Source organism: Pteropus medius, unplaced genomic scaffold (genome assembly GCF_902729225.1).
Source record: "Pteropus medius unplaced genomic scaffold, Ma_sr-lr_union100, whole genome shotgun sequence".
NCBI classification, from domain to species: Eukaryota; Metazoa; Chordata; class Mammalia; order Chiroptera; family Pteropodidae; genus Pteropus; species Pteropus medius.
Genome location: NW_024356249.1, coordinates 18,003,066 through 18,015,211, shown reverse-complemented (window position 1 = coordinate 18,015,211; position 12,146 = coordinate 18,003,066). Strand labels below are relative to the sequence as shown.

The following is a 12,146-nucleotide window of genomic DNA, read 5'->3' as shown; positions in this document are numbered from 1 at the left end:
CTGATATTTTTAAGGCTTAATGCTTTAAAATTATCAACTAATCTTTGGGGTACAGCATAATGAAAGTGCCAGTGAATAGCAGACTTCAGTTAAATTCTATGCTCCTATGTTTGCTAATTGTATAACTTAGCTTTTTTTTTTTTTAACTTCGAGCTTCTTACAAAGAATTGCTGTAGAAATCATAAAATTATATGTGCAAGTTCTATGAAAACGATAAAGAGTCAAAGAAATACCTTATCAGAACTATAACCAATGTCAGTTGGTTATAACCCAAAGTCTGACCTCATCTCCTACTTCAGTCTCGGTTGCGCACATCGCTCCCAGTATGTTGGCCTCCCTGGAGTTTCTTGAACATTCTTTGAACACAGTCCTGCCTCAAGGTCTCTGACTTTGCTGTTCACTCTGCCTAGAATTCCACCACACACCTTCACGTAGGGCTCGTGCGCTAAGCAGTGATCAAGAGAAGAGAATGGCTCACTGAACACTGAGGAGTCAGGCGTACTCTCTATACTGTGGGTGCTTCCTTCTTTGAAGACATTGTTGAATAGCACTTCAATGGGTCCTATAAGTAGGTGACCAGTGCTTGGTCCATTTTCCTCAATTCTCTTCATACTTGGGGTGGGACAGCGGGCAAAGAGGAGCCAATCAAGTCACCATGAGAAGCCTGCCTGTCAATACCTGGTCTGACCAAGGAGGCATTGGTACACACATTCCCTTTTGCATCTGCAGAAACTAGGGGGCTCCCTGTGGAAGACTTTACAGGCACAGACAAAAGCAACAAAGGAATACAGATAATTCCCCAAGAATAAGTAGAGTCAATTGTTCATAAACATACATTCTATTCTACTATAAAAAATTTGTGGGGTGACTTCATAAGAAGATTAGGTGAGATCTGGGGAACAATAGTGCTGTCATACGCTATATTTATATGTATATTTTATTTATCTGGGTAACTCACAGAAAATTTAACTCATTAATAGTTAAAGCACATTTAACTCTTCTAAATGCATCAAATACGTTGCTGTAGAAGGCATATGCAAAATTAAATTAAGAAAATTTTAATTATATTTTGTATTAGCATCTCAATTCTTATAGTAATGTAGGAAAAAGCAAAAACTAGGACAATTTTCAGTTTATTTTAAAAATATAAGTTGTATAATTTACCTCTCAAGGTAGAAAAAAGATGCTTGTAGAACTTTGAAGGGCTACCTTTACTTCACAAAACTAGAGATCAAGTCAGTGATTTCCCCGATGTTATCGAGTTAATCAGTGTCAGAATCATGACACTGTTCACTCTGCCTAGAATTCCACTACACACAGACTCAGGTTCCACTTGTCTCAAGCTTTTCTCACCACATCATACATCCTGTCCATAGTATTTCTTCACTATGGGTCATCATACTTTATTTATTTTTGAAATAATAACTTTCATCTTACACTTCAGAATCAAACTGAAGACAGACTTCCAGCAGGAGAACAATCCAACTAATCTCAGATATTTATACAGAAAACTGTACTATAAAAGCACCCATAATTCTATTGTATCTCTGTCCTTCCATCACTCATGCCTTGTAAATCCCATTTCAGACTAACATGAGTCTTTTTAATCTCACCACAGATAGCAGAGCACAGAGGAAACCACATAATTGATATACTTACAAACACATGGCTTCAACTTTAATTGAGCTCTGAGCCCCAATCATCGATCACTCTACTTTTGTTTAGCTTCCTCTACAATTTACTTGAGAGGATATTTAAACCTCTGCCACTCTCCACAAAACTTCACCCAGTGACCACTCAACTGACCCTCAGTCTAACCTAATAGACTCTTTTAACAATACAGACTCACTCCTACATCCTGTCTCCTGTGTTAAGCTTTTTTATAATCACACCACTCCATATGTCCTTCCCATCACTCTAAGGGAGGAAGGTTTCCATCTGTTGAAAGTCAGACTTTCTTTAGCAATTAACTTCATTTTCTCCTGTCACTTCTGAGACTTGCTCCATTACTTATTGCAGTGCTCTTCATAATATTAAACATCTCCCTCACTACCAGCTCCTTCCCATCAGTATAGAAACAGACTTCCAGACTTTAAAAATTAATTTTTATATTAAAAAAAAAAACCTTTGATCATTCTGGCTCAGAGACATTCTGGCTCGAAAAAGAGATGTAGTACTAAGTTCTGATCCTAAACCTGTGTGACTTTGGTAAGTTCTCTCTCTAAAGATCAGTTCTGTTTGATACCCTAACTGCACAATAAAGCAATAATAATGATTACTCTATAGAATTAAATGAGGCAATATATGCAAAGCATGCACTGTTGTGCCTGGCACTAAAAAAATGTTTGTTTCTAATTTATAATATAATAACTATCTGTGCTATTTAAAAATGTGTCACTTTTTCACAATGTTTTTCCTCTGAAGACATATTCATAGGCAAACTAAGATCTGGAGAATTGGCCACAATAAACATATAGACGTGTATTTTTATAACTTATATAGCAGTTATAATTCAACAGTTACAAAGTATATCAGAGAAAGTTCCACTACCAGTAATGGTGAAATAACTTCTATTACATTATTTCCCCTGCAGATAATAATTATAAACCCTTAAAAATAGAAAGGTTTTTTTGAAGGCTCTGGAGAACAATAAAAGTGGCAGAAATAAGAGAGAGTGTACCCCACCATTATAAAGGAGCCAATAGCATTGGATGAGATTTGTCCTTGCATAGCTTTTCAATTGAGGGCAACTCTCTGTCCTGAAAGCCCTAGCAGCAGGAGCTCAAGCATGCAGTACCTCTTATACTAGCTTAAGGAGTTAGTGCATAGACCTACGGCTGCCAAAATTAACCCCACCAGCATCTTTGGTTGACTCTTGAATTACATATTCATGGAGGAGACTCCATGCTGAATGACAGAGGTGGATGCTGAATGGCTAAGAGAAGTGAGCACATATTTAAGCTATTGACAACTCTAAGGAAACAGGGTGTGAAATATGAATCCAGCCAGGTTAACTGCTTACTAGAACAAAATACATTCAGAAGATAAAAGTTTAGGGTCTCTGTACCATATCATTCATAATGTCTGGTACACAATAAAAAATTACGAAACATACAAAAAACGTTTAAAAGTGATCCACTGTCAAGAGAAATGTGCTCAAATATAAACTAGATCCAAGATGATACATATTGGAATTGGCAGACAAGGACCTTAAAGCAGCCGTTTTCAAAGAAAATATGGTCACAATGATTGAACAAAAAAGGAATCTTGGCATAGAAATGGAAACTAGAAAAAAAGAATCAAATGGAAAATCTAGAACTAAAAAGAATATCTAAAATGAAAATAAAAGTTCATTGCATGGGCTTAACAGATTTTAGAGAGTAGAATAAAAATAACAATGAATTTGAAAATAGAGCAAAAGGAAGTATCCGATTTGAGAAACAGAAAAAAAATTGACAAGTAAACAGCACCTCAGTGACCTGTTAGAATGTAAATATAAAGTGGTTTAAATTCCATGAAAGTGGAATTTCAAAAATAGAAAAGAGAAAATGAGGAAGAAAACTATATTTAAAAAAAAAAAAGGCCAAAAGCTTATAAATTTGGTAAAAACAAACAAGCTTAATAAATCCAGGAAGCTAAGCAATCCCAAAGCAGGATAAATATAAAGAAAATCATACCTAGGCACATCATAGTAAAACTGCTAAAAACAAAGATAAGAAAAAATTGTGCAAACAGCCTGAGGAAAAAATATATACGTTACATACAGAGAAATTACAATATAAATAATGGCTGATTTATTTATTATCTCATCTAAATATATATCTAAAATATATGAAGCAAAACCTGACAGAAAAAAAGAGAGAAATACAACTCTATGATAACAACGATCTTTCTACTAAAAAAATCTAGGTTAAAAATCAGCAAGAATATAGATCTTAAAAACACTGTGAAAACCCCATGGCCTAGTTAACATTATGGAACAGAATAGTCCAAGACTACAGAAGACGCACTTGCTGAGCTATTAAGATTACAAAAGACTAAAATCTTACAGAATATGTTCTCTGACCACAGTAGAAATTATAAATAAATCATAATAAAGTATTAAGAACACCCCAAAATTCAAAAATAAAATAATCTACTTCTAAATAGTACAAAGGTTTAAGAAATCACAAAGGAAATTAGAATATATTTTGGGCTAACTAAAAATAAAAACACAACATACCAAAATTTGTGGGATGCAGTAAAAGAAGAATACTTAGAGATAGCTAAAGCAGAAGGCAGAGAGAAACTGATATCTTTAATTGTTCACATTAGAAGAGTTACCTCAAATCAATCATCTAAGTTTCACCTTAAGAAGCTAGGAAAAGTTAAGCAAATTAAATACAAAGTAAGTAGAAGGAAAGAAATAACAAAGGTAAAAAAAATCAACAATATTGAAGAGACAAATGATAGAAAAATTAACAAAGCCCCAAATTGTTTTTCATCTAATAGATTAATATTGTTAAATTTAGAAAAAACAAGAAATAAAGAAAAACACAAATTATCACTAGAGAATGAATATAAAAAGAACAATAATGAATAACTTTGTGCCAATAAATTCAATAAATCAAATTCCTCTGAAACACATAGCCTTCAGAATTGATATAAAATGGCATAGAAAATGGAATGGCTTTATATCTCTTAAATAAATTAAATCACAAATAAAAACTTTCTCTCAACGAGAACTCCTAGATCATATGGCTTTACTAGGGACTTCTATCAAACATTAAAGAAATAATGCCAAACTTATACATACCCTTTTACTTTATGAACTTAGAATTACCTTCACTCAAAACAGTCAAGTATTTTTTTAATTTACAGAAAAATTACCACTTATGAACACAGACACAAAATTCCTTAGCAAAATATAGGCAAACTGAATCCAGCAATACATAAAGAGTAATAAAAGATGACCCAATGAAGTTTACCGGAGTAATCCAAGCTGCTTTAACACTTAAAATCATATTAAAAGAAAAAAGAGACAAATCATTACCACATCAGTAGACGTATATAAACGATTTTACAAAATCCAAAGCCCACTCATAAGAACCTCTCAACAAATAGAATGAAATCTCAAAGAGATAAAGGGCATCAATAAAGAAGCACAGCTAACATCATACTTAATGGTGAAATAGACTGTTTTCTTCCTAAGAAAAGGAAAAGGTACTGAAGTCTGCTCTCATTACTTCTATTCAACATTGTACTGGAGGTTCCAGTCAGTGCAATGATGCGGGGAGGGGGAGGAAAGAAGGCAGGCAGGCAGCCAAACTGGAAAGGAAGAAGTAAAATGGGCTCTATTCACAGGTAACATGTTTACCTACGAAATCATATATAGTATACAAAACGATTGCTAAAACTAATATAAGCATATTTAGCAAGATCACAGGACACAATGTCAACATACAAAAATCAATTGAATACCTGTATACTAACAGCAAACATTTGGAAACAGTTTAAAAACGATGTGATTTACGACAGCATCAAAAACACGAATAGGAATAAACCCAATGAAAGACATTTAAACCACAACACTGAAAACATCATGCTAAAAGAAATTATAAAGACTTTGAAAAATGGATAAATATACGATGATTGTGGGTTGGAAGGCTCAATTTTGTTTAAATGTCAATTCTCAACAAATTAGTCTACAGAGTCAATAGAATTTCAACTCCTGCCAACTTTTGGAGAAACCAACAAACTGATTTTAAATTTTTACAAAAATTAAAAGTATCTAGAATAGCCAAAACAATTTGTTACAGAAAAATACAGTTGAAAGACTTATAGCTCCTACATGCAAGGCTTATTATTTACCTAGAATCATCATTTACCTGAAGTTCTAGTATACGAGTAAGACTAATCCATGACGAAAATCAGAAGACTGTTCAGTGGTTGCTTTAATTGGAAGAGGGATTTGTTGGAGAGGCCTTCCATGAGACCTGTGATAGACATGTTTTCTGTTTCTTGTAAGGAGTACCAACTACACAACTGTATGCATTTTTTAAAACTCATCAATTTGTACATGAAGATGTGTAAATTTCACTTCATGTAAATGTTTTCTTAAAGAACTATAAACAATAGTGAATTAGAGGTTTGTATGTTTGCTTTTTACAGAGGTATGGATTAGCAAGTCTGAAAATATTCTCTGTATGTTCTAGGCTTGAGTAAATGAGTAAATATACTGAAGAATAATGGAGCCAGCCTTCTCACTGTTGGAGAAGTTAGTTCTAAAGAGAGAGAGGACAAGAATATACCCTATGGTTTTGGATTAGAATCAGAGGTGTCGAAACATTATGAACTCATTGTTTGATATAGAGACATATAGATAAAATATGGATATAGTTGTGTACATAAAAATATATATGAATATGATAAATATACATAATTTCCTAGCTCTAGATTTGTTTCTATGCTCCATTTTCCATTAAAAAGGAAACTAGTGTCTCTGAGAGTAATAACTAATTCCAGGAGTTGGTATAGGGAAAAATATAAGATGAGCGTGGCATACCTTGCCGGAAAGTAAGGAAGTGCTCAAAGAATGATGGGAACTTATAAGAGGAGCCAACTTAAAAAAGCTCTCACTTGCCCAATCTGGGACAATTCTGAGAGGTGATCCAGGGCCTGTGGACCTGATGGGTAGAGGTAGGTATAAAGACACTGAACTCGACCACATACTACAATTGAAAGAAATCACAGCCTCCTATATACATAGATTATTGAGTTCCAGTTGACTTTTTATATTATTATCCAATTTATTTTACTTACAACCACTTCCAATAGTGGCTGAGGAGGAATTTTGCACAGAGAGTATCACCAAACTATTTTGCAAAAAGCACTGGATTGTGTGGAAGAGCTTAAAACTAACACAGCTTCACTGGGGAAGTGGGTGGTTGCTCCAAGAATAGCACCCAGACTGGGAGCCATGAATGGAAAGGCACGAAACAACTGTTTTTACAGAATGAAAGAGAAGACTATGTATGTGGGAGCAGAGGAGCAATGCAAGGGCGATTAGTTCTAATTCAATGTGGAAAATAGAGAAAAGTAATTTTGGTCACTTGTAAAATGAGAAAGCAGAGTGCATGTCTGTCACAACCACACAACTCTTATGACATTTAACTATATTCATTATTGCTTCCCTTTATAACACTCACTGCTTCCTTGTCCTTTACCTGGACACCCCCACCCACCTGCCCAATACTGGTAAACAAATATATAACAATAAAATATATTAAAATGTTTTTTTTCTTTATAGAGGCTGACGCTACCAGTTTGGGCTCTGCAGCTGTCATCTGTCTTTTCCTCTTGATCTAGAGTTTCAAGAAAGGGAAGTCAAGACATGGATAAGGAAAACTGCCCTCTGCTCTAAATCTCTGACACAGACCTCACTGTCTAGTTCTCCTTAACACTCACTCTGCAATCCTTCTGGGGAGTCAAAATGCATGTTGAAATGTAACAATGAATTATACAAAAAGACTGAGGAATGAGCTAAAAATAATCATTTGTGTACAAAATGTCCTACTCTTCCTAAAAATGTTGTTTTAGATGGTTCTCTACCATGTTATCCTTGAATGAGTCTAGAAAGCAGCTAAAATTATACTTATGTTAAAAAGGAACCATCATATAATGTAGAGCACTGATAACAAATAGCAGAACAGTACAATCAGCTATGATAGGAATAAAAAAGCATACAAAATAAATTAAACAAAACAAATTTCATTGTTCTTTTCTGGCATCTTTGTTATTTCTTTGGTTGTCTAGCACCTGAAACTCCGTGTTAGACTTCTCCACTTTGTGGTTCTCCCCTAGAGAAGAGAAATACGTCCAGCAGTAGCTTTCCCGGTCTTCCCTGTAGCCGAGGGGAGGGTGTGGGGCCAAAGCTTGGCCAATCAAGTGCACCTGCTCTTAGGCTCAAACTAGGAAATGAGGGGTCCAAAGAAGCAGGGCCAGGAGAGGCACTCCAGACCCAGAGCAGCAATGACAGTGGTACTGTCTGGTGTTAGCAAGCTGCCGTATCCAGCTCTCATGAGCAGAAGCATCACCCACTACAGACTTGATCTACAGTGAGCATTTGTCAGTGATGTCAGCTAGTAAGAGCTAGTTCTCTGGCTGTCCCAGCCATGCTCTACCTGCTGTAAACCAACCAATAAATGCCTTTTCTGCTTAACTCCATGAATATTTGCTTCACTTCCTCACAGCTAATAATCCTGCCTGATATGTCTATTGCAATACAACTGACCTCATTATGCTTAGCTGCCACCTAGAACAAGTTATACCCAATACACAGAGCTACTTTCAGCTTTTTCACTGGTGGGGGGAAAAAATGCTCCCTTCTGAATTTCCTAGTTATTATCTGGGTTTCTTACTTTTAAGGCTCTGCTTAAATTAAAAGGCTGTCTTTATTTCAGGGTTAGAAATTATACCTTCTAAGCATGAATAAAATGACTGAAAATAAATTAGGATAGAAACTCTATTAACAGATGATGTACAAGATAAGTAATAAAAGCCCAAATATCATTCTACCCTTCGTTACTGGCCCTAAACCTGGAGTAGATTGCCGGAGGCAAAGTTCCCCATGATGATTACTCATTAGCTTATTCAAAGCGGCTTGAAGGGCTCAGTCCATTTGCCAAATTGACTCATGCCCAAATTTTCCTGGCATATGAATTACCAGTTAACCCTCCTATTAGTAGTCTCAGCAGGAACCAATGAATGAATGAGCACAGAGCCTCTTCTTCTGCCTGAAGCAGCCAACCAAAGCAGAATTCAAGCCAAATGTCTTAGAGCTGCGCCCAGTGTCAGATAATAAATACTTGAATGTAGATAATGGGGCCTTTGCTTCCCCCGACTTTTGCTCTGGCAGAGATTTAAAGAACAGAGCTCATTGAAAATAATGAATTTTTTTATCTGGCTGCTTTTGGATTTCAAAAACTCCAATTTATTCTATATGTAAGGGAATTAGAGATGTTTGGTTAAAATATTTACTTTCAGGAATAAAGGTGACAGTTAATTTTATTGCTAAAAAGATTACTTTGGTGTTTCTGGTCTTACCAGCTGATGGGACATTTTCTTTGTAAGATTCAAGATAAGAGCACAAACTGTAACTCTTATTACATGCTACAATCTATGGAAACAGAATAACTTTTAAGGATACAAGGTACCAGTGCCTATCAAAGCCATCCTTCACTAAGACTACATAGCCAATGAATTTGGCCATAAAGGACTCCTGTAGGCCCCTTATACGTGAGAGACAGATCACTGGCTCATTTCGTATTAGCCTCTCAGGACCCATAGGACAGAAACAATTTCCTTTCATTCCTAGCCAGGCTGGAAATAACCCAGTCATTTAGAAACAAACAGGATGTAAGTTGATTTAAAAAAATCAGCTAGATAATAAAATCTTTGATTTGACTCAAAATGAGTGTCTTCTTTTTCTCTCCTACAAGAGAAATGATAGATAAAATGCAAAACTAAAGGAAATTTTAGGAAAGTATTCATTTTTATATATTAAGTAAAAACTACAATGAAAACAAAGTATTTTCTTGATTTTTGATAATGTATCATAAAACCCAGCAGAAATACTTTATTATGAAATAGCTCACGTGACATGTTAAGAACATAACTGAAATGTGCCTCATCCAAGAAATACAAATGAGCTTCAGTGACATCAGCTGAAATATATTGGCTCTTGCTTATGTGGTTCGTGGGGATTTTTGACAATCACTGGAGACTTCAGTGGTTGTCTACAGGGTTTTGTAGAGGGTATGCAATATACAGAGTAAAACTGTTTGATTCTGCCTCACATCCATGGAAAGCTTTCTATTCTTTCTTCCTTCCACGTTTACCCAGTGCTTAGTTCTCTACCATGTGATAGATTGATGAATACGTTTGCTTTTATTCAAAACCCATACCAGAACACTGACATACATACGTTAATGCAAAGATATAATTACAGAGAAAAGACACACACATTAAATGGCAGTATCACAAATATTTATAGTATAGTGCATTCAGGTTAACTGAGCAGGTGTTACATGTAAGCTATAATGAGATCTCTGAAAAGGACAAATAGAAACATTTTAATTTATGCTTTAATAATGATTAGAAGAACATATTGCTCTTAATTCTAATTATACTAGACATCATTAGCTTCTCTGATTTTCTCACTCTCTTCTAATAAAGGGAATCAGTAGTCTTGGCAGCATATTGGAAGGACAAAATTTAAACTTCTATTTCCTCATGGATGATGTTAGTAAGCTTTTATCACTCAGGGCTCTTTCAAGTATGGACTCACGTGCAATAAATATGTGTGTGTTGGTAGGGAAGGTAAGGCATGTGGGGCGAGGTTGTTTTAAATGAAACACATGTGAGCAGGAGCCTGGAGGTCTGCAGCGGAGACAGCTATCAGACCCCAGAGGCGAGCTTGAGACTAACCAGGACTTTGGGATGACATATACTGAGATTGCATATACCATGCAAACTTTCATTCTATTCTCCTCATGCTATCTTCATTTTCCAAAGAAATAATTTAAACAAATTTTCATTTCAAAGAAATACTTGAGACAGAAGCTGGGTAAAGTAAGCTGAGGATGCCACCATATGATCAGAGTCCTGGTTGCATTACTGGATCACCCACATAGCAGTTACGCATGCCTTAAATCACTGGAAAAGGAAAGTCCAAAAGAAAAACATATATTTTAAAGAAAGCATCAAAGTCAGCATCATGGGAAACATAAATTACTTTGTCATACTTTCTTTACAGTTTAGTCTTTTTGAGTTACATTTGAAAAGGGCCTCCAGAATCTGTCAGCATTTTGCATTTCTAAGTACTTACCCCAACTCTTCTTGAAAATACAATATTTAAGAACAAAAGACAGCCTAAGAGATGGTCTCCATGTTCTACACTGTGTTACAGGAAAAAAATGACCGTTCCAAAGTCTCAATACCTTCTTTTGTCTGCTCTCAGCAGCAGCCAGCTGTGTGGACATCCTTTCTTGCATTTTTCTGCAGTGGGCCATGACTGCCTCGAGGATGGACAGGGGGTTGGTACAAACTGGCTTCTTCTCTTTTTCACTGGCACCTGCTTCATAGTCTCTCTGCAGTGCCAAGAATGGGTCGTTTAAATTAAATCTTCCATACCGTTCCTGGATAAACACCTCCTTCCTGCGAGCCTAGAACAAAATCAGAGGAATGTACTGAAGACAGAAATGAAAATATACAGAAAGATATTTCTAAGAAAGTTTTGTGATTACTTTTCCAAACGGTCTTCACAACTGTTGTTGAGTAATGGCTTATGAATAATGTCAGGCAGTGAGCGAGAGGTGAGGGCAATCTGACCCCAACTCCTGACTAGCCTGGCATGCCATTCTGTCTACTTTCAAATTTGCTTCCTTTAAGAACATTGCCTTTTAAATGACAAATAATGCAAATATTTCTTTCTCATGATACCCACTCCTTCAAGGATCTGAATATTAGGTGTAGTCTTTTCTAATTTAAAGTAAAATCAGAAAGATCAACAATTAAAGTAAATTTTAGCAAAAGTTCAAAAATAAAATCGTGTTGACAGAATTTATATTTCACATAATACTTACCAAGTTAGTCATAAAATATAAATCTCCTGCAAGTTTTATATAGCCAGAAAGATTTTATAAAGAAAACAATTCATGAATTTTTTTAGTCAAAAATTTACAACATTCACATATTGTGAAGTTTGACCAACTACAAAAAACCTCCCGAAAATTTAAGAAGATACAAATATCTTATCATTGAAGGACATTAAAATATAGTTTGCAGAATCCCAGGAAAAAAAGGTAACCTCATTTTACTCTAAATGTCAGTCCTTCACCATCAAAGTTAATTGCACATCCACATGGCACTAAACGCAATTTTCTATAATTAGCCTAAAACAGTCTTTGCATAAAATAGGAAGGAGCAGTAGAAATATATTGAAAACTAGCAACATTTTCCTAACTCAGCTCATCTGGAAGAGGCACTAGAAAAAAAATTACTCTATGTCATTGCCATAGAATTGCTTTATAATAAATCAAACTTAATTGTCCAAAAGGTTAAGTGTGTTTTCTAAAGATATATTACATACATTTTCTCACTTTAAA

At 35.2% G+C, this 12,146-nt stretch overlaps 1 protein-coding gene across 4 annotated transcripts in view; it reads right to left on the bottom strand.

Moving 5' to 3' along the window:
• CTTNBP2 (cortactin binding protein 2) overlaps positions 1–12,146 on the bottom strand; it is a 129,573-nt gene that overhangs the window by 67,927 nt on the left and 49,500 nt on the right. For all 4 annotated transcript variants that reach the window (XM_039860625.1, XM_039860627.1, XM_039860628.1 and 1 more), the window contains exon 3: positions 10,980–11,204. In XM_039860625.1, coding sequence (XP_039716559.1) covers positions 10,980–11,204 — 225 coding nt within the window. The remainder of the gene's footprint in view (positions 1–10,979; positions 11,205–12,146) is intronic.